The 24128-nt window shown below is 38.6% G+C and overlaps 1 protein-coding gene across 1 annotated transcript in view; it reads left to right on the top strand.

Annotated features, from left to right (window-relative positions):
• Nucleotides 1-13219, top strand: part of NARS2 (asparaginyl-tRNA synthetase 2, mitochondrial) — a 126724-nt gene extending 113505 nt beyond the window's left edge. Inside the window, exons 12-14 of the mRNA XM_033118848.1 lie at nucleotides 7681-7778; nucleotides 9739-9765; nucleotides 12600-13219. Of these exons, the coding sequence (XP_032974739.1) occupies nucleotides 7681-7778; nucleotides 9739-9765; nucleotides 12600-12744 (270 nt within the window). The 3' untranslated portion in view covers nucleotides 12745-13219. The remainder of the gene's footprint in view (nucleotides 1-7680; nucleotides 7779-9738; nucleotides 9766-12599) is intronic.
• Nucleotides 13220-24128: the final 10909 nt, after the last annotated feature.

Raw genomic sequence — 24128 nt, 5'->3', positions numbered from 1 at the left:
CTTTGCTGCCAACCGACCGACTCTCCTCCACTCTCCTTCAGTCTCCTCCTCTCTCCTCCTTAGCCGCAGCAGTTATATTAGTGGCCAATGGCTCAATGGCTACAGCTGACGGCCAACCAGCCACAGCTGATGGCCATTTGATCACAGTCGATGGCCATTTACTACCTGAGCCAGCACCTTTCTATGTGAGGCCGAGAGCCTGGAAACTGCTTTTTGGGGTTCTGTCCCCACACTCCACCCCTACAGGCTCTCGCCTCACAATCTACGCGACAAGCGTCTTCCGCGAGGGGCCCTGTGCGAGGAGCCTGGAGGTGAATGCTATTTCCTGGACACAGCCAAGCTCTCTGGTCACAGCCAGGGTTTCTCAGGGCACCACCAGTACTTCTGGGCACAGCCAGACTTCCTGGACTTCTTAGGGTACCACCAGTCTCCCCGGGCACAGCCAGGGTTTCTCAGGGCACCACCAGTACTTCTGGGCACAGCCAGACTTCCTGGACTTCTTGGGGTACCACTAGTCTCCCCGGACACAGCGAGGGCCTCTCAGGGCACTGCCACACTCTCTCTCTGGGCACAGCCAGACTTCCTGGACTCAGCCAGGGCTTCTCAGGGCACTGCCACTCTCTCTGGACACAGCCAGACTTCCTGGACACAGCCAGGGCTCTCAGGGCACTGCCACTCTCTCTGGGCTCAGCCAGACTTCCTGGACACAGCCAGGGCTCTCAGGGCACTGCCACTCTCTCTGGGCTCAGCCAGACTTCCTGGACACAGCCAGGGCTCTCAGGGCACTGCCACTCTCTCTGGACACAGCCAGACTTCCTGGACACAGCCAGGGCTCTCAGGGCACTGCCACTCTCTCTGGGCCTCTCAGGGTACCGTGCTGGAACAACAGCGGCTCACAGTCAAGGTGCTTACATATTCTCGATGGTGGCCGGTCAAGACACAAAAGCAAACATCCGCCAGTTCCACTACATGGTAGTATGTTCCCAAACAAATAGTCAAGCTGTCCATTAAATTAGGGATGGAAGGCAATTCCCCATAGTCATTGCCAGGGCTGTCCTGGGGGTGAGGGATGACCTTGACCTCACCCTCAGCTCCCACGGAGGACTCAGCAAGCCTTTCCTCCTGGGACTACAAGTCCTGCATCCGGGCTGCCTCAGCAAGCACTTCCCAGCCCACGGGGCCACAACAACCTTCGCTTTCTCCGGCCTCTGCTGGTTGGGGAATCGTCCACGTCTTCCCACCCCTCCACGGGGTTCCAGCTCTCAGACAGCTGCTCCTCCTGGTCTTCCTGAGACTGAGTGTTCATAGGCACAAACTGCTCCACCGCCCTTCGGAGGGCTTTGGCTGACACCATACCCTGCTCGCTGCGCCATGTGTAGTGCAGGGGATCCTGCCATGTGTCATGCGGGGTGTCGTGCGGGGCGGCCTGCGGGGTGTCAGGCGGGGTATCCTGCCGACTACGCCAAGTGTCGTGCGGGGTGTCAGGCGGGGTCTCTGGTCCCGCTCCCCACACAAGAACGCAGGACATGGCTAGGCCAAAAAGGAACACCCACGGAGCCATAGGTAGGGAAGTCATACCACTATGGTCTCGCTGGGTTTACACAACGTGCGACCTGCTGTCTGCTTTGCTGCCAACCGACCGACTCTCCTCCACTCTCCTTCAGTCTCCTCCTCTCTCCTCCTCTCTCCTCCTTAGCCGCAGCAGTTATATTAGTGGCCAATGGCTCAATGGCTACAGCTGACGGCCAACCAGCCACAGCTGATGGCCATTTGATCACAGTCGATGGCCATTTACTACCTGAGCCAGCACCTTTCTATGTGAGGCCGAGAGCCTGGAAACTGCTTTTTGGGGTTCTGTCCCCACAAATGCTTTCAGACCAGCTGTTTTCCTAGTCAAATTCCATTTTCAGTGTCTGCTACCTGAAGCGCATCTGCATCTTGATATTGTCACACCTGGAAAGCTATTTCTCAGCTGTGCCTCATTGTTTTTAGGGGCACAATACTGTCTGTGTCAGCAGTTAGAGCAAAAGCTCATAGAGGCTGAAACCACAAACATGTTTCCTATGGTTTGTGGAACATTCTTCTTTTGAAAATAGTATGTAATGTTGCTTCCTTATTGGTACAGCCTATGAGAATCCTGTGAGACTAGGGAGATGTTCAATTTGTGTTTTTCATCAATATTTAAAAATACTGAGATACGTAGGCAGAGAGGTATCAGAGGAAGGGACATTAAACTTTTGCCCCCTCTCTTTGAACTTCGCATGGAAAGGGTAATGTATGAAAGACTTTGCTCCTGTCTAGCCTGTTTGTTTTTCAAGTCAAGGTCTGAGTTTTATTTTCAGTACATTGATTGAAATCTAAGAGTCAAAAAGGAATATCATAAATAGAGACCAGAGCTTCTTCAGCTTGAATACCAACACAGACTATTTCTAGACAGCGGGCTGCTGCAGCTGTGTGACTTAAGCAAAATCAGAACTGGTACGCAGTGGAGGAAGATGTGCCCAAAACGGAACAAGTTTTGTTTAAGACTAGAGAAGTTAGCGAAGAGTGTAGTAAAGTTATCTGTAGCCTTCCTTATCTGTAGGAGGGTGAACAAACAGAAGAAGGAAAGTCCTTCCTCTTTTTTCAGGTCTCCCCGATCTGCACAGGGACACAGTGGAGATTTTAGCTGCAGAAGTGGTCAGATTTGGTCTCCTTGAAGAGAACATGTCACGGTGCAGCCAGTGAATTCTCACTTTCCCTAACCAAGGACAGGATCGCTCAGCCCTTGGCTCTGTAAAGCAGCCTCAGATTCCTGTAAACCACAAACCTCCCAGCACATAAAGGCAAATGGTATTCACCAGCCGATGTCCTAGGAAGCTCGCTTGTTTCCAACCTGTTTGCACTCTAACCACCTCCTCACCACCCATCACTGGGCAAACACCCAACCAAGTTTTTCTCATTACTTCTTTTTTCTTTCAATTACATTTGACATTCAATATTATTTTATATTTGTTTCAGGGTTACAGGCTAGTGATTAGACATATATATATAATTGATGAAGTGATCTCCCAATTAGTCTAGTACCCACCTGGCATGATACTTAGTTTTTACAATATTGACTATATTCCCTATGTACTGTACTTTACATGCCCGTGACTATTTTGTGTTTCTCATTACTTCTTAAGAAAGTTGTGTGATTCCCACATTTTACATTTTGTGCACCCTTGTGTCATAGTTGGTGTTATGTCTGGAAGTGCCTTTTACCTCCACGAGAGCCCTGGAGAAACAGGTGGTTTCTGTAGTATTTAGCCCAGTTGTTACCAGGGGGAGACATAAGCTAGGAGAAACCTACCTGGAATCTCTACCCTAACTAAAAGGCATAGAAATTAAGGAGATTATTCTAGTGACTGTTAGGGGGTGCAGTATTTTTTATATCTTCCCAGAAGGAGGTGCAGCTCTGTGTATATCAAATGTCTTTATTTATAGTTAAGGAACATTTTAGTATAGCTTCTCAGAAGATGTGCAGACTCTCTAGATAGACCGGAGGATATCATTATAAAAGAAAATCAGGAAGTATGAGAATCTGACATGGTTAAAGGGAAACTAAACCTAAAGTAAAAGAAAAGAAGTTTATGTGGAGGAAGAGAACGAGGCCTTTGTGGACCTTTCTTCACAAAGAAATAAATCTGTCCTTGATTAAAAAAAATAAAGAAAACAGTACCCATTTGTCATAGAACATTTATTGGGCATTGTGAAGGAATGCCTTACTCAAAATAAACAGATCTCTTAAAGAGGAGAACCAACTTTATTAACTCTATGTCAAGAAAACATACAGGGAATTCACCCACCTGAGAGTGTGAATTTTCAGACCAGTTAGACTAAGAAAGGACATAAATGTGTTATTTCATGTCACAAAAATTAGTTGGTGACATGGGACTTTACCAAGATGTCTTCTAAAATTTTTACTCAGCTAAAATAGGCAATTTTGGTAAGTTCTTTTCTATAATTTTGGTTAAGTTCCCAGAGTACAGAGCAAGAAAAGAGGGGCCTACTATTCTAATTTTAATTCTAATTGACGGTGAGGAATTGGTGGGAGAGTAGAGAGGAAGAGTCCAGGCAGGTGGGGGAAAAGTGACATGGTAAACTGTTTTATGGTACATAAGTATTAATAGTTGCCACTCCTCCCTCAGGGAATTACACTGCCCTGCTCCACTGACATGAGCTTTAGTCACTTGCATTGGCCAAAGAACTGTGAGCAAACGGAACCTACATACCTTACTTCTGGACAAATGCTTCTAGTACATAGTCATCTGTGCTCTTTTTCCATCTGCCACAGATCAGCAGTACCTCAGAAAGAGGCTTTTTTATCAGCTGCAAACCAGGATGGACATACAGAATAAGTTTTTAAAAGCCAATTCGTTGTTGTAAAACAGTAGTTCTCAGTCGGGTTATTTTGTTTCCCGCCACCCCCATCCAGTAGACAATTTTGGTTGTCACAACTAGGGGAGCACAACTGACATCTGGTGAATAGAGGCCAGGTATGCTGCTGAGTATCCCACAATGCACAGGACAGGCCCTCACGACAGAATTATCTGCCAAAAAATGTCACTGATGCTAAGATTGAGAAACTCTGTTTTAAGCTTCTGGACTTATTTGTTAATAGAGCATAACCTAACCTATCCTGATTAATATAGCAACTACCATACTAATTTCATAATAGCCAATGTGGAAATAGTTGGGCTTAACCAGTTAGTACCTTGGTTATTAGGAAGACAGGTTTGAAAGAAATCCAGGAAAAAAAATGTAGATATCATGCTGTGGCATAAGATTTTAAAAGGAATCTCAAAAAGTTCAACAGCTTCCAGTTATACAGCATTACTGTGCAGTTGCAAATATTCCAGATAAGCAAAAACCAGATAGAAAGGTCTAAAACCAGCATGGTTGCATAATGAATTCTGCGGTGAACTCAAAATGTTAAAGGAGGTCCATAATCAAAGATAAATATCAATTTTTTACACCCTCCAAAAATAGCATTAAAAAAACCAAAGGTCCAAAATTAGTACAATTTAGACTTGCAAAAAGTGCTGAGATCCCAAAAGGGTTTTGTTTTGTTATGTTTGTTTGTTTTGCTTATTTTAGTTGTATTATTAGCAAGACCAAGCAAGAAATGGATCTCTCTTGTTTGATGCCTATGGACTAACAGAGAAAGCAGAACAACTCATCATGGGTTGCCTCATTCCCTCATCACTGGCCACCAGCCTCAGCTGGACTACCTACTTCCTGTTCTCCCATGATAGCTGATTCTCTAGCATCTTTTTCTGAGGCAGTGGCCCTATTTAGCTCTGCCTCTTAAAGCTTTCCATGTACTTGCAGTATCAGAAGCAATTACTGCCCTGCTTTGTGGCTTGGAATTGCCCCAACTTCAAAACCTTGGAAATAAATGATAGATTTTATTTATTTAATTTTTAAAAAAATTTTTTTCTTGGCTAACATAAATGATAGATTTTAGATACACCTATTCCTTTTTAATAGTCAGAGCTACACAAGGATGGAATGCTATATTTCAACAGTGGTGGTTCCCAGTCTTTAAATATTTTCAAGTGAAGGCCAGAGAGCCACTTGGTTGTCTATTCTCTTCCAACCCCGATTGCCTGTAATTTTCAATTAAAAACTCTCAATTGAAGTTAAGAACAAATTTTTCATCATGTGTCTCAACTCCTAGCATGTTTTAGCCATGTCTAAAAGCAAGATACTAGTAAATAAAGAAGCCAGTCCTTCTGTAGCCATAAAAACTCTCTTGAACTCTCTCCTTTCTGTATGAATTGTATAGCCCCTGAGAACTTCCTCGTCATATTAGTAAGCCTTTTTTGTCCACCTATCCAGAGCTGCTTGTTTCATTACCTGCTATCATGTCTGAATCACCAAATCTACATTCTAAAATACCTGCTTGTTCATTGTTGGCCCCCAAATTGAAGAATCACTAAGCAGTGCTAGTGCAACAAAGACGTGTTTGTACACTTACTTACTCCTCACCAGATTATTGAGCCGTAGGAGATCTAAGAAAAGTAGAAACCATTAGTGAATTTCTGTTCTCCCTCACTCTAATTCAGCTGAGTGATTGATGAAAATCATGCCTGTGTGTTCTCTTTTAATGATGGTAATGAGGATGAGGTATGCAGCATTTGGAGCAGATTCTTGAATTACCACATTCTTTATTAATCTCAGTTATTCATAAAGTATATCTCAATCAAAAGTTCTGAAATCAAAACAAGGGGATGGTTTAATAGTAAAGTGAGGCAAAGTTTAAGAAAAGGTCTTATAATATGCCATTTAAAAATTAAAATGGGCTGTATGGATTCCTGATTTTTCATTTGTTGCATTAAATCTCTTAGTTTTGTGCCTTCATGTTCTTGGTCTTAAAAATGTCTACCCCTTCCCCTCAAAAGAATTGTCAAGTCATAAGATAGTGCAGAAAGCAAGGAAACATTCTCAAAAATGAAATATTACTAGTAATTAAAGAAGTACAAATTAAAATATCAAGTTACCATTTTCCCCTCTTACGTGTTTTTGTTGTTTTCTTATTACAAGAGTATAACATAATTATAGTAAAAAATAAAATATAAATAAAAGTCACAGTGACAACACAATTAACATCTCATTATATAGATGTCAGTCTTTTTTCTATCTATGTATAAAATTTATCTAATAGTCTCCTATTGATTTTAAGTAATGCTACACTGAACATCCTGTACGTTAATCTTATTTTTACATCTCTGATTATTTTGTTAAAACTAACTCCCATAATAAACTACTATTGCTGAGTCAAAGCATATTGCATTTTTAAGGCTTTTGATTATCTATTGCCAAACTGCTGACCAGAAAGTTTGTTATCAAATGTATGAGAGTATTGGTTTACTCATTCTCTAATCCATATTGTTTATGTTGTTTTCTTATCTTCACCATTTTGATAACTCCAAAATGGTATCTAATGGTTTTAATTTGTACTTCTTTGATTAATAATCAGAACATATTTTACATGTCTCAATAAAATACTACAAATTAAAGAAAAATCTCTGTTGCCACATTATAAGAGAAAACAAACACACAGATACCCCTGAATGTTCAACAAAAGGAAAGGAGTTAAATATAAACTATGACTCCTAAACAATAAACTGTGCAGCTATTAAAACATTAAGTATGCAAAGTACTTGCACTGACATAGGGAAAATATTTATTGTGTAATATTAGTGAGACATTAGAATGGTAAATTTTTATATGTACTTTAAATCTGTACCCTTTAAATGTATAAGAAAAAAAACCTGAAAGAAAATATGCCAATATGTAATTCCTTCTGCGTGGTGGTAGGTGATTTTTAATGTTTCATAATTTTTAATATTTTCCATTTTTTATAATTAACATTTATATCATATTTATGAAGAGAACACATTTTTGTTAAATACACTGCATAAATGGTGCGAGAGAGGAGAGGAAACTGTCCACCAGCAATTTGTGTAGCATTTGGTCTAAACATATTAAACATTTGATATTGAAACAGAGCATGAACAGATAACGTAAATGAGATTCTGATAAACAGTTAACACGGTTGTCAAAATGTTAAAAGTTCCACTTGCTTGAGAAGCTGACAATTGTTGGAATCCCCTAAAAATGTAATATTTATGACTTATTTTTCCTTTTTAGGTTGCTGCTGTTGATCTTCTGGTTCCTGGAGTTGGAGAGCTCTTTGGAGGAAGCCTCCGAGAGGAACGGTACCATTTCTTAGAGCAGCAACTGGCCAGGTATTGGTCAGACCTAAAGAAACGAAGTTCAGAAATTGGGGATGAGGCACTTAAAGGCAGTCATGGCAAAATAACAAAGAACAACAGCTCATGGGCCTCAGCACCTCACAGACCAGAACCTCAAATTCTAAGTGACTTTGAACAAGTTTTTGCTTGACCTTTCTGAGCTTCCTTTTCATAAAGACTGGAACTGTTTTATGAAACAAGGCCACAATAAAATTTGCCTATTATTTGTATATATCTCTTCCTATGGAAATGGCTTTTTTTTTTAAAGTTAATGATAGAAGGGAGAGGGAAATTTCCCCCTTAAAGATTGTCCTTCATTTTGATTTTTCTCTTCCATGTGTTCTTTTTTATTTACTCTAAATTATGATTGGCAGACTTCTGTAGGGATATAAAGAAAGACAAGCTCTGAACCATAAGATAAAGATGGAGAAAGTAAAGATGGAGAAACATACTAAAAATATCTGCTAAGCTAGCATTTAGAATAAGCAGTTTTCCTTCCTCAGGTTTTCTACATTGTGTAAGGGTCTTGATTTAACTATTTGAATAACTTATTTTAACTTGCTGTTTGAGACCTGGGAATGAATCCATAAACACACAGAAAATGTTTTGGAGAAATAGGGAATCATGTTCCTAATTGAACTACCACTCCTATATATGCATGGTCTGCCAACAAACTATAATAACTTCCTAAACTAAGGTTATAAACCTCTGTTTTCCATGGTTTCCACTTTTGCTGTACCCAACTTTCAAAAAAAAAAAGCTTTCCCATGTTTAAGACATACTCCTTTTCTCCTGGGTTTCATAGTAATCTGGAAAAGCCATAATTGTTTGAAAGTATTCTGTTAAATTAGCATTTGTAAGGCCTTTTCCTAATGGAAAAATGCTTAAAAAGTTGATGCTTTTCCAACATCCCAACCTATAAATCTGTTGGGTAACTTGGTTTTGTAAGCCTAATTATATGAACTGCTCTATTTGGTTAGGATCCAGAGGAAAGGGGATGAATATGTTCTGGGAGGACCCTTTTTTCATCAGATTACTAACTCCTTACTATTGCCATAGTGTTAGAAAGTCCTGGGAAAATCATGAAATTGAAGTTAAGGTCAAACTCCTTAGATGGAAAGAATTTAAAGATTCTCTGGGTTTTTTTTGTGTTTTTTTTTAAGCACAATAAAAATCACACATGGCAAGAAACCTCATCTGTTGAAAGATTAATTGGTCTGTTTTCTTTGCTTGCTTCCTTCCTTCAGGAAACCTTTCCTCATAACATTAAATGTTTACCTAGTATCTGATAATATCCAAATTTATCTTTCCGAATGAAATGCATATATGTGTTTGCCTCTCTTAGGGATCTGTGACTTCTATTTATGTGTTCTGTATTTTTGCGTATTGGAGTTTTTCATCATCCTAATCACTTAAGATATACTGTGGTCCCAAACACTTTTTTAAAGGGCTGAAATTAATTTTGATGAGTACTGACAGCTTAAAACTTTACTAACATTTCTCAAATTGGCAAAATCCAATTAGAAACCACATTTTGAAGGTAGCCTCAGCATCTATATTTTTCTTTTAATGTTATAGAATGAAAGGTTTGTCTGTGTATTCCTTGTTCATGTATGCCTCCCAACAACCTTAAGTAGAAGTTATAGTGCTTTCCTTATGTCCTACGACAATAAGCTCATCTCAAATGAACCCCTTCTTTTGGACTCTGGACCATACTTTCCTTCTATAACATGTATTATTTATGCCACTTATTTGATAATGCCTGGGACTATTGTTTAACTCACCTCTCTTACCATGTAATGAAGGTTTAGCTACTCAGATACATTGCATATTATTTGAGAGCACAAGTTTTGGTGTGTACGTCTTTATAAAGAGCACATGACCCAGAATAAATGGTGATTAGTATATTTATCTTATTACCATTCTCTGAAAGAATGTTATTTTCCTTTTACAGATCAGGACTGACAGAAGCCTACCAATGGTAAGAATGCAGCCCCTAATGATTTTTATTCTAGCTGTTGGTCTGAGCGTTACATAGTGTTTACTGATATTCCCAGGGCACTAGGGAAGAGTGTTAAGAGCAATGCACAGCTTCTCAGATTACTTATTCCCTTTGAGTCCTTGAAAAATAGTAATAATAATGGCTGCCATTTATGTATTATTGTGTGCCAGATAACTGTGTTAAAAATTTGATGTACGTTATCTCCTATAATCATAATACTCTCTGCGTTAGGTACCATTCTCATTCCCTTTTTGCTACTCCTCCAGACCTGATGCCTGGAGATGTTAACTAACTTAACCAAGAGCACACAGTTAGAAGCATAGAGCTGGGACTTCGTTCCCAACCATTATCCTTCAGTTTCTCTGTGTTAAATTAGGAGCTTGACCACGTAAGTGATCTCTAAGTGGTCCTCACCAACTGTAGAAATCTGAACTGCATAGGGAAGGTCACCTTTCTGCATTCATACATTCACTTTTCCAAAGTTCTGGTTTTCTTTCCGCAAACCCTTTCTCTGAGTACTGTTAAATATATACAAATTTTGTATTCATAATAAAAAATTATTATGCAATTTATTCTGTAATAGCAGTATTACTAATAAAAAAATTTATTCTGTAATAGCACTCCTTTAGGATATTGGTATAATAATACCAATAGTATTATTAATTCTTTCCCTGTCCTCAGAAGAAGGAAGGGTCAAATTACACACTCACCTTTTGGTGATGAAGGAGCTGGATTTCAGAAATGCAAAAAGCCTAAAATTGGGTTCAGGTAATGGCCCTCGAACGCCTTTGTTTTTTACCAGTAATGACCTTAGACACACTTAATCTGAGTCTTGTTTTTCTGGACTGTAAAATAGAACGATAATATCTACCTCACAGGGTTATTGTGAGGATGAAATGAAACAATATAGGTTAAGTATCTACATAGAGTAGAAGCTCAGTAAATGATAGTTTCCTACCCCGTTTCCTTCCTTTGTTCTGAGTCTTACTATTAGGTAGATGAGCCTGATTGAGCAAGCTTGTACATTTTACCTCAGTTTCTGTCCACAGAATAATATTCATAGTGTTTAAAAACTAGCTAAATACAAGTTTTAATTATTGCTTAAATAAGTTTTGGCCTTTTCTGGTCTTTATTAATTATTTCAATACTATTCTTTTTCCAACTAAAGTTTTCAAACTGTTAAGATCTCTGAATATAAATATTTATTATTTGAATCTTCTTCCTTGTAAATGGTTGTCATAGTATTTTAAATGTAGAGGGATTTTTAAAAATCTTAGGTCTATGATCTCTGCTAGTGTTCCACCACACTGAGGGGCCACCGCAGGTGTCTAAGAATTTACTCACTTCCTATTTCTATAGCCATATGCAAATAAAACCTGTAACTATTTCCACAAATGTTGTACCATCTCTTCTATAATCTCGTTACCCTGGAAGCAATTTAACAACAATCCTACAAATACAAATTCATTTGAAAACTTGTTTCTTAAAGTGGATTTTTCCATCTATCAAAGCAAAGGCAAGAAAAATGCTACAGATCAAATCCCTCTGTTGAATTCAGTTTCCAGAAATTAGGCAAGTGTTTTGACATCTATGTATGAGGAATTTAGAACCACCTGAAGCTGTTGCTAGACTTCTAGCAGCCAGCTCAGATCCTGCAGGTGTTTGAGGCAGGTGGTTTGATATGTCCTTCATCTCATTTTCTCACTAAATCAAAGTATTCCCTGCCCCCATGCTTTGTAAACTTACAAGTTAATTCAACTACCAAACATTTCAGTTACTGAAGACTTTGTTCCTTCCATTATTTCTGACAGTTCTTACTAATCTGAAGTTTTATACTAGATACTTCTGTTTATAGATCATTCACTTGATTCTAACTCACCTAGTTGCAATTCATCTTTTATTTTAGAAAGATAAGTGCTTAATCTGAACTACCTAAAATACCACTGCATGCAGTCATTATTATCAACAGTGAGGAAATAGGTGATAGTCTTTATCCTGAAGGAGCCAAATGACTACCAACGATGGCTTTTACGTTTTATTCTGATTTTACAAATCATTCAAGAAACTGTAAACTTGTTTTAATCAATATTATATAACTCAAGAATTCTCCCACCAAATGACATAAAAATAGTTATAGAATCTCTTCCTCCTTTTCCTTTCCTAAAATAATTTCTCCCAGGCTAGTGTATTAGAATCTGAGTTTGAATCATGGCTATTCCATTTTCTAGTCATTTCTAGCCATCTTTAGTGGGAATAGGACATGTATGGATGGACTTCAGAGGCTATCTAGCCTTCCAGAAAAATGGACATCTTCCACTAAGCTTAAAGCAGAAGAGAACTGGAAGTTTACTCCAGTGCTCCAGAGTATATTTTCGTGCCTTCAACAAATTTTTTTGTAGTAAGCATACTACTTATCCAGAGCATACTAAGAAATAGAAAAGGAATGTATTTTGAAGAAAATTAGTACAGTTATTAGAACATTTTCTCATTTTCTCATTTTCTCATTTTCTCATAGCCTCATTAGGCAAGTTTTCTGTATATAAATATATTTAAAAAAAAAAAAGGATCAAGTAACCAAACTCCATGAATGAATGAAAGGATGTGCTACTGTTTGTTTGGGTAACCTTGGACAGATCACTTTACCTTCTCTGTGTTCTTCACCTGTCTGTCTGTGGATGGAAAAGACTGGTCTACCACAATCAAGTGAATGATAACAAGTGATTACAAAATACTTCGAAACATAAAATTGTTTTATAATATCTGATCCCATACAGCATTTATAAAGGTGATGATTCTCTGTTTTTTAAAATCAGGTACCTGGACCTCCGTCGATTTGGATCTGTGCCACATGGAGGTTTTGGGATGGGATTTGAACGCTATCTGCAGTGCATCTTGGGAATTGACAATATCAAAGATGTTATCCCTTTTCCAAGATTTACTCATTCATGTCTGTTATAGCTGGAAGACTGGTTAATGAAAATCACCCCAAGACAGAGGTACCACACATGAATATGCATACAGGAGGATGCATGTTTGAATTTTTAAAATGCAGACATTTTCAAAATGTAATTGTCCTTCCATAACACATAACGTATGAAAAATAGACGTGATCATGTTTTTCTTAGAAAGTTGAGGGCATTTCATAGAAAGATGGATTCTCAAGAAGAAGTACTTACAGCAGATAGAATCTCAAATTTGTTATGTCAATTAAGAAGAAATGAAGAAATTGAACTAGATGGTCTCAAAGCTCCTTTCAAACTCTAAGACAGGATAGGATAGTAGTGTATTTTACTTGTCTTTAATGATTAGATCTTGTGTGACCTTTGAGAAACAACTAGTAGCTAAAACTACAATGTTGTTGGATCTTTTCTCCCTTGCCACTTAACCTATGATAAATGTTCATCTTATTCTCAGTGTTTTACTGAAAATTACAAAAGAAAATATTCATTTTTTGGGTCTTGAGTTAATAAAGTTTCTATTCTGAATTGAAATCTGCTTTTATCAGACTGGGTGGAAAAAAATCACATTTAATAACTGTTAATCCTCATTAAAAAGGGTATAGAAGAAAAGTGCCTCAACGTAATAAAGGCCACATATGACAAACACTCAGCTAACAGTATCATACTCAGTGGTGAAAAACTAAAAGCCTTTCCTCTAAGATCAGTAACAAGACGAGGATGCCCACTCTCACCACTTTTATTCAACATAATACTGAAAGTCCTAGCGAGAGCAATCAGACAAGAGAAAGAAATAAAAGGCATCCAAATTGGGGATGAAGAAGTAAAACTGGTCACTATTTGCAGATGACATGATTCTATGTATAGAAAATCCTAAAGACTCCACCAGACTATTAGAAATAATAAGCAAATGCAATAAAGTCTCAGGATACAAAATCAGTGCACAAAATCCATTGTGTTCCTATATACTAACAGTAAAATATCAGAAAAAGAAATGGAATAAAACAATTCCATTTGCAATTGCAACAAAAAGGATAAAATACCTAGGAATAAGCTTAACAATGAAAGTGAAGAACCTGTACACTGAGAACTAAGACATTGTTGAAAAAAATTGAAGAAGACACAAAGAAATGGAAGCGTATTCCATGTTCATGGATAGGAAGAATTAACATATTTAAAAGGGCCATATTCCCCAAAGCAGTGTACAGATTTAATGAAATCCCCATCAAAATCCCAATGGCATTTTTCAAAGAAATAGAACCAAAAAATCCTCAAGTTTGTATGGAACCACAAAAGACCCCAAATGGCCAAAGCAATTCTGAGATAAAAGAACAAAGCCAGAGGTATTACACTACCTGACTTCAAATTATACTACAAAGCTACAATAATCAAAACAGTGTGGTATTGGCAGGAAAAATAGACACACAGACCAATGGAACAGAATTGAGAGCCTAAAAATAAACCCACACATATATGGGCAACTAATTTTTTACAGAGGAGCCAAAAACATATAATGGAGAAAGGAAAGCCCCTTTAATAAAATATGTTGGGAAAATTGGAAAGCCACATGCAAAGAAATGAATCTAGACTGCTATCTGACACCATACACAAAAACTAACTCAAAATGGCAGGGCCAGCCCAGTGGCTTAGGTGGTTGGAGCGCCGTGCTCCTAATGCTGAAGTCGCCGGGTCAATGGGCTGCCGTGACCAGCCGGAGGTCAGTGTGGGCAGCTGTGGGCTCCTGTGGTCTACCGCGTGCTGCCATGAGTGGCCGGTGGCCAGCATGAGTGGCTGTGGGCCGCTGTGTCCTGCTGTGGGCTACCGTGTGCTGTCATGAGTGGCCAGTGGTCAGCGTGAGCGGGTGCAGCCAGCGAGAGCTCCCATGAGCTGGCGTGAGCTGCTGTGAGAGGCTGACCTATGACCGGCGACCGACTGCCTCAGCCGGGGGGAGCACAAGGCTCATAATACCAGCATGGGCCAGGGAGCTGTGTCCTACACAACTAGACTGAGAAACAACGGCTTGAACTGGAGTGATGAGGGGAGGCAGAAGAAGGGGGGAAAAATTTAACTCAAAATAGCTAAGACTTGAATATAAGACCTAAAACAATAAAATACATAGAAGAAAACATAGGTACTAAACCTACAGACCTTGGTCTCAGAGGGATTTTTGTGAACATGACCCCAAAGGCAAGGGAAGTAAAAGCAAAAATAAATGAATGGGACTGTATCAAACTAAAAAGCTTGTGCACAGCAAAAAAAACCATCAACAAAACAAAAAGGCAACCAACCGATGGAAGAAGATATTTGCAAATGATACCTCTGATAAGGGGCTAATATCCAAAATATGTAAAGAACTCATATAACTCAAAAAAAAAAAAAAAAGTAATCTAGTTAAAAAATGGGCAGACGACCTGAACAGACACTTCTCCCTGGAAGACATACAACTGGGCTAACAGGTATATGAAAAAATACTCCACTAGTTATTAGGGAAATGCAAATCCAAACTACAAAGAGATACCACCTCACACCTGCTAGAATGGCTATTATCAATAGCACAAGAAATAACAAATGTTAGAGGGGATGTGAAGTAAATGGAACCCTCATACACTGCTGGTGGGAATGTAAATTGGTGCAGCCTCTGGAAAACAGTATGGAGGTTCTTCAAAAAATTAAGAATAGAGCTACCATACAATCCAGGAATCCCTCTTCCAAGTATCTACCTGGAAATTTTGGAAGCACTTATTCGTAAAGAACCCTTATGTTCATTGCAGCATTATTCACAACAGCCAAGACATAAAAACAACTTCAGTTTCCTTCAGCTGACAATTGGATAAAGAAGAAGTGGTACATGTATATAGTGGTATTACTCAGCTATAAAAAATGAAGTATTGTCATTTGTGGATAGATCTTCAGATGCTAAGTGAAATAACAGATGGAAAGGACAAGAAGCATATGATTTCACTCACGTGGGATATAAAACAGAAAGCAACAAACAAACAGACTTATATACACAGACAATATGGTGTTACCATAGGGGAAGGGAGGGGAAAGAAGAATGAAGAGGGTAAAAAGGGTGAAATATATGGTGACAGAAGGAGAGGAGACTTTGGGCGGTGAGAACACAATGTGATATACAGATGATGTATTATTGAATTGCACCTGGAACTTACATAAAGTCATTAACCAATGTTAACCCAGTAAGTTTAATTTAAAAAAAACTAATATTTTATTATGAAATCTAATGAGATGTATTAATTATTTTAAACTATTTGCTGTTGTGTTATGATTAGTTTATATTAGATGTTTATAACTTCTCATAATAAAATTATTTGTAATACCTATAAAAAGTTATATTTTAAAATTCCATTTGGCCTTTTCCCAGGGAGATTTGGAAAAAAGGTATTTTCAATCCAAGATGAGGATGCAAATATAGCTAAACCTATACGATGGGTAATTCTGGAGTTGAAAATAATGTTTTCCATTAGAGTGAGAACTGACAGTTCTACCAGTTTGTTTGTGTGGTTTTGGACAAGCCGCTTAACTCTGTATTAGCTCATACATCCTTTTCCTCAGAGTTGATAAAATAATTACATGAAAGCATGTGTGTGTGTGTGTGTGTGTGTGTGTGTTTAAAATTGTGAAATGCCACACAATTTTTTTTTAACTATTTTTAGTCTTCATTGAGTTACATATACATGGATTTACAGCAAATTGTATATTCAGTAGAATTTGTATTATCAAATAATTGTAAAAAGGCATGCATGCCTGACTAAATGACTTTCTAAGTCTCATTAGATTTATCTTAGGTTGTTTCCCGATGATTTTGTATATGTACTTTATTTTAACCTAACTTAAAATCAAATAGCTGAAAAGAACTCCAGAATCTTTGAGTTGGCAGTCATAGAAGTTACTGAGAGGTTGTCAAGGTCAAACTTCTATCTAATGCAGAGACATCCAGTGAACTTGGGTGGCTTCTTAGGGCAAAGAGTTAAGTATCCCACAAAATCACTCATTTTACTTCTGAATCTCTCTGATTGGTAGCTTTTGCTGAGCTATAATCTACTTCCCTGGAACATTAATCCCTTGGGCTTAATACCAACTTTAGGATAGAATAAAAGAGATAATTAGGGCTTCAATGAGGTTTACCTCCACCATGGGTTAAAGAGAGAAATTCATTTGTTATTCAGCAAATACTATTTGAGCATATGCCATATACATGCCAAGAATTACACTAGGTGCTAGATAAACAGTAGTGAACAAAACAAATGACCCCTGCCTTCGTGGAATTTACAGTCTATTAGAAAAGATACACAATCAATAAGTAAGCAAAATATATTATTTCAAAATAGGACACGTGCTATAAAATTTTATGAAGAACAGGGCAAGCATAAATAAGCTCGCTAGAGAAGGCATCTCTGAAAAGGTGATGTTTAACCTTAGACCTGGAAGATAAAATGCAAAAACCATTTTAAAACATTTGCAACATCAGCCAATATTGATTTGGCTTTCAGGTCTTGATACCGCATTGATTTTGTGGAGCAAGAATCACAGACGTTCACAGGCTCCAAACCTGGAGGCACTAACGGTTTCCAAAGTTGTCAGGAATCGTGCCTGCAGTGATTTGTGAAGAACCAGATAGAAAATGTTAACATGCTGCCAGGGCATCACAAATAATAGTAATAGAAAGAATACTGAAGTAGAGGAACCCCAGGTTCTGGTCCCAGTGCCACCATTAATTTAGCTGCGGAGCATTAGGGGAGTAAGAATATCCTTGTGGCCTCCACTTATTTCATCTGCAGCTTTCAAAGGAGATGAACTCTCAGGAGGCTTCTGTCTCTTAATCTTCCATGAATCTGTGCTGGACATTGTCACTAATGATAATTGATTTGGAGTCTAACCTTTAGACGTTATGTTAGTACATACAAGGACTCGGAAAATGTATAGGGAAATCAAAATCACTGAAATTGTAACAATAGACTTAAGTGTATTGGGCACGTGTGTGTGTGAGGTGGGAGTAGGTCCTGCTCACGGAGTCAAACATACGTGTTCCTTACCTTTTGGATCGTCCTCAGCAATATAGTCCTAAACTTTCATACTTCTCTGCTTATTCTTTTCCTTTCCAATTGATCACTGTGAGTATCTGGTTGAAGCCAAACACTTGCCACTTACAACAATCATGTTCATCTCTGGCTCAATACTTCTGTTTTATCACTAATTGAACAAAAGCAAACATTGATATCAGATAAGTATGAAAATGCCAAAACTCAAGTGTTGCTTACGGGTAGCATCAATAGGAAGAAACTGTAAAATGTCCACTTGTCAGCTGATATCTGAATATCCAAATTCTATATACAGTATTATATAATTCTATGTATAAAAAAATGAAAGTATGGATTTAATAGTTGAGGACCATCTATATTATATAATGATATTCTTATAGGGTTTAATTTGTGATTTAAAAGGTGATTTGAGGGTGTTTTGGGGTTTCTTTTGTTTTTTGTTTTTGTTTTACTTGAATAACCAGTTTCCGGTGAGGAAAAAAATCAGATTTTGTTTTCCCAAAATTTCCAAACATCACCTCAAAATAGTAACCCCAACCACCCAAGAAAGAGTGTATTCTAAAACTTAGAAATGTTTTTTCCATCATTAATTCTCATTTTCATTTCAAATTTTGAATTAGGTGGAGAAAAATAGTTACTTTCCATCTGGCTGTCCTCTGGCCTGGGGAAGTTGTGCTGTCTCTCTCTCTTTTTTTTTTTAAGTCTGACAGGACCTTAATTGTGTGAGTGATCCATTCCAGATCTAGACATAACTCTCCAACACTCTGACCCAGCCCAGAGACTGTCACAGAACAGCAGAGGAACTGTTTGACCTTTTGTCCCTCTCAGACAGGATCTGCCAGAAACGTCCCTCTACAATATTACACATTCATATTCTCTATAAATTGAATCTAGTCATTTAAACATGATTGAACAGGCATTGAAGATGCAATTGGTGAGATGTATTAATTCTACTCTTCTTTAAATCTCTTGTTTCAGATAATTATAGATGAAAGATGCTGACTTGGATAGGATTGCTATTTATTCATATATTTATTTTAGTAAGTGATGAGGCAAGAACATAAAAATGCAGAGTTGAAAGACAGATTGGCCTGGATTGAATTGATAAGAAATGTGTGTGGCTTTTTGGCTTCTGATCAATATTTGTAGTCAGTATGCTATCTAAAGTATGCATAATAAAAAGAAAACAGGTGGGAGTAATATCTGATTGTAGTTTCTTCCCAGTCTGTATTCCAAATTAAAAGATAGAAAAAGCATTAAGAAAAGAGCAGAAAGCATCCGTAATCACCCTACACCAAAATGATTCATAGGATTTCCATAAGATAGATCTTATTAGATTGTGGTCAACACCCCTCCAGAAACCTAGACATCCTGCCCGTACCAAGAGCCCTAGATTGCCCCTCTGGTCAGCTAAGGCTCCAGTTATAGCTCTTGTCCAGTTAGCGCTTGTCCAGTGAATTTATAGCCATTATTAGCACATTGGGTGGGAGTTTCTAGGGTATCTTTGTAAAGAAGGCAGGAGTTGAGGCGGTTCTTAAACTGTCATTCAGGCAGCAACTGAATTAACATAGCTCATGACCCTTCAATAATTTCTGCTGCATCTTGACTGTTCATAATTGCTATTAATAGAATGACTATCTTTTGTACATTGCTTTACATGTACGAAATTTTTTAATGTATTCACAATATATTGTGGACCTTGTTCCATTATAGTTTACTGTGCCTCAAATTCATCCGGTTTAATGAAAGATTGGTTTATTTGTTATGAAGATTGGTTATTTGGAATTCCTAATATTGAGAGAGGGTAAGACTGCAAATAAAGTTCACTGCTCTCAGCCTCCAGAGAAACTGAAAGCACAGAACTTTTTATAGTAATTAAAGACTCTTGCATCTTAAGCCCCAGAATTTATTGGACATGTTGCAAAACACTTTGGCCTCTGATTTCATTGTTCTGTGCAGAAAGAAGAGACTTAAGAATGTGAAGAAATGTTGATTGAACTCAAATACATTCTCGTAAAGAGAAACATTGAAAATGGAGTAAAGGGCCCTAGATCCAGCAATATACTTAAACTCACTATGCCTCATTTTTTTTTATGAGTTTATACTCATATTTCCCCTACCTTCCTCTTAGGATCATCCCAGAATATACATAGAAATACAGATGAAAGAACTTTGGTGGGAATTATTAATATCATCCCCAAAGTGATGGACCTTTAATATTTCAAGATGATACATTGAGAATAGAAACTTGTTGGGCCCATCCAGGAAAGGTTTTTTTCATACTGCAAATATACTTATACACAGTTAGAACTGTATTTTGCAGAATCTGGGCCATTTACAACTGTGACTCGGACTCACAACCTTCTTTGTACATTGGCTCAACAAGAACTGCTGGTTTGCTGTTTTCTTAGGATCCTAGATTTGAAAACTCTTAAATATCGTATCTCTTTCCCTGTCTATGATGTATAAACTACCCTCCTCTTTTTACAAGTTATCTCTTAAGGTTAGAGAGCTCCTAGTCATTTTCCCCACTTCCTAGTCATTTATCCACTGTCCCTTCAGTGAATAGGAGCTCTCTAACCTTAAGAGATAACTTTATTCTTGGAGAACTCTGATTGTGACCTGATAGCAATAAAATTTGCCGCTCCATAGCATGCAAAATGTAATAAATTGGAAACAGAGCAGCACATTTTCTTCTCCCCGGCCTTCTCCAGAATAGGATCTCTATACTTGCTCAGTTGGGCAACCTGCACCCCATGAGGTTATTCATCAGGCAGTATATCCTCCTTTAAATAGGCCTTTCTCTTGGTAGACGAGTACTTCCCTCCACTATCTACTCAGCTGATCTCCAACTATCCTGTGATACTTGATATTAGAAAAGCTTTGAAGTATCCAGCGCCTCCTTTGTATCTGTCATACAGCCTGTAGTAGTTGTCTCTCTTCCTGTGTGTATAATACTACTGAATCATCGTAATTACAATTTTAGAATGTTCAGGGCCATCCCAACCCCCTTAATTTGGGGATTGCAGAAATGAACTTGGGTTGAAGAATAGTAAGTTCTTGCATTGAAGATTTCCACTAATATACACATTTTATGTACAGTGCCCCCAAAGGTAGGAACTGATTCCTGTACAGTTAGGATATGGCCAGCCGATGATGTCTTTAAATGTAATTTCCATCTTCCACATTCTGCATTAGGTTTTCGCATCGGGAAACTGGGGTCGTATTCCTGCCAGAAAGTGTGCTGCATGTTTGGTGTCTTGGAAAGAGTATTAGACGTAGAGGGAGAAGACTCTGGTTTAGATCTGATACTCTACTTAGGAGCTGTGGAACCTTGAGCAACTTATTTTATCTCTGAGTTTGTATACACATCCGCAGGCTGAGGGTAATACTTACAAAGTGTTGTGAGAAACAGTCAAGACTGTGTGAAAGCATTTCATAAACTGGAAAGCACTACACAAATGTAAGGATCTCTATACTTGCTCAGTTGGGCAACCTGCACCCCATGAGGTTATTCATCAGGCAGTATATCCTCCTTTAAATAGGCCTTTCTCTTGGTAGACGAGTACTTCCCTCCACTATCTACTCAGCTGATCTCCAAATGTAAGGTCTTCTAAGCAAAACCTTTTCAAAACTCAAAATCTGTGTGAACTAAGATATTTATTTTATTGCACGTCAAATGAAATATTTTACAGCCATTAAAAATTATAAGAGAAAATGTGTTGAAAAAAATGTAAGTGTAGTTTGCAGTTACAACGGTATAAAAGCTATGTACGTGAACTAGAAGCATATGGGGGAAAGTGAAATCAGCTGTTTTCAGGCTGTGGAATTGAGTCACTTTTTCTTTAAAAATCTCTTTGGTATATTCAGTTCAGTTCAGTAAATGTATTGTTGGGTCCGGTGCTGGACTCTGGATACAGAGAGAAATATGACATGCTCCCGTGTCTCAGGGACTCCCGTTTCATTCATTCTTTGCCAAGTTTGTTGTGTAAAAGAATCACCTGAGTAATTCAGATTATGCTGATCCCACCTTAGAAAGCCTGATTCAGTACGTTTGGGATGGAACAGCCTACAAGGTGTGCTTCTTAAACAGTTACCCTGAGTGATTCTAATGATTCTAATGTGGGTGCTTTAATTCCACCCTGTGAGAAACCGTCAGTGAGGTTTTAATATGTTTACAGTAAAAGATAAGTGCTAATTCCACAAATCTTCATGCTCTGATTGTTCTGTCTGCACCTTTGAGCTGGTTTGTATGTTAGAATATCCAGGACAGGAAAGCCAGCCTGCAGAGTGACAGCTCTCTGGAAGTTACTGTGCAGCATGGAACGTACCACACCTCGCAACCTTCATCTCTCTTCCTCACTCCCTTTCTCTTCCACCACCTCTCCTGTTTCTTCCTCTGTGCATGTGTTTCTCTCCCACTCTGATTTCTCCTATTCCTATAACATATCATTATCCAGATGTTCCCCCCTCCTTTTCTCCACCCCACCCCCAACCAGATATATCCACTTTATTGAAATAAAAAACAAACCAACTTATCTCTAGTTCACTAGCTGGTGCTTTGAAGGCTCTCGTGTATGGTAACGTTTCTCAGAAAACTTAGGATGGGCTATTCATTGATCAACAACCACAAAAAAAATACCATGTGGGGAAACGTGTGTGTGTGTTTTCTGTGTGACTGGCATTCAGCTCTTGATCAGCTTGCTGCCAGCGTGTCGGCAGCCCCAGCAGGTCCCTGCCCTGCCCTGCACCCTGACTCACATGCCAATGAATGGGCTTGGGTGGCTTTCCCAGGCTACACACCTGTCGCTTCTTAGTCACCCAGAATTAAGATATTACAACTGTAATCACACTGTCTGAGGCGATGAGGCTTTATTTTAAGAGTGGTGACACTCCAAAATGCAGCTAGGATTTCTCCATTTTCATATGTTTGCGTTACTAATGTTAGTGTTTATATTACTTGTACTTTAAGATACCAAGTGTTGGACAATGACTTCCAGACTCACTCCTTTCATTCTGTTCCCTCACAACCACACACAAATTCTGGTGGCGTTCTGCTGTCATTTGTCTTCTCTGCCAGAACGAGAGCTCCACGAAAACAGAGGAAAGTGCACTCATCTTGGTATCTGCAGTGCCTTTGGAGAGTATCTATCACATAGTAGGTACACATTAAATAAGTCTGGAATGAATTAGGTGTCATTGAGGTGTCCAAAAAAGGAAATAGGTCCATCAGACAAAAGTGCAATAGTCCTTAAAGGGTAATTCCCAAGCTGGCTTTTCCCTCTTTACGTGTCTGAAATATTTCATAAATTTTTAAACTCGCCCTTTCAGCATAAATCCAGGACTGGACCCATTGCCTAACATAGAACAAAAAATCAGGAATCGAAAGTCACTGTATTTGTCTTTATGATCTGTAATTAAATGTGAGTTTCTAGGGCATCTCTCCCAGCGCTGTTTCTGGAGTGCCGTGACCTAGTAGACTGCTTCTAAAGAACCTCACTCTGCTGTCCGTCGTTGTATAACCAGCACCTAGCCAGGTGCCTTGCACACAGCAGGTGCTCAGCAAATGTTTGTTGAGTGAATGTATTTGATTGACAAGAAATTCAGAAGCCACGTCCCAGATGAACTTAGAGTTTGGATTTTCAGTTAGTGGTTTTCTCCACCTCACTCTCTAAATCTGAACAAGTTTCTTGCCTCCAAATTGAAGTAGCTACTGCTTAACATCATTTAACTCAGCAAATGTTCACTGATGCCTACTGTGTGCCTAGCTCTCTGGGGCACTGAAAAACAAGTCAAACCTAAGCACTTCCAGTTTCAGTCCCCGTACAGTTGGTTGCTAATTTCTCTGTGCTCCCACAATCCTTTGAATGTATCTCCGTGATAACATTGCCCACACACTACTGTAGATATCTGCCTACCTATTTCTCTCCCCAGAAAAACCCTGAACTTAAGACCCTGGACTTACTCATCTTTGTATTCCTACACTGAACTTGGGGTAGTAGGTTCTTAGAAAATCCTTATAAAGAATTGAATAACAAGTACATAAATAATCTTTCCTAAGTTAACGTATTTGAATGTAAGTATGTTTTGTATTTGAATGGAAATATATGCCATTTTAAGTGTTTTCAGAGTTCCAAATGATAGATATTCAGTATGTCCTGAAAGAAACAAGACTGGTTTTCATGTCTCTATTACATACCCTTCAAGGTGCCTGCTTAGTTACCAAGCCCATCCCTCCTCTAAGAATTTCCCTACCCCCATCCTAGCCAATGTATCCCCAGCAGATGTACTGGGACATGAGCTTCCCTTACTGACTGGACTACAG

This window comes from Rhinolophus ferrumequinum, chromosome 11, assembly GCF_004115265.2.
Source record: "Rhinolophus ferrumequinum isolate MPI-CBG mRhiFer1 chromosome 11, mRhiFer1_v1.p, whole genome shotgun sequence".
NCBI classification, from domain to species: Eukaryota; Metazoa; Chordata; class Mammalia; order Chiroptera; family Rhinolophidae; genus Rhinolophus; species Rhinolophus ferrumequinum.
The sequence above is the reverse complement of the archived record's forward strand: the minus strand, read 5'-3'. Positions and strand labels throughout refer to the sequence as shown.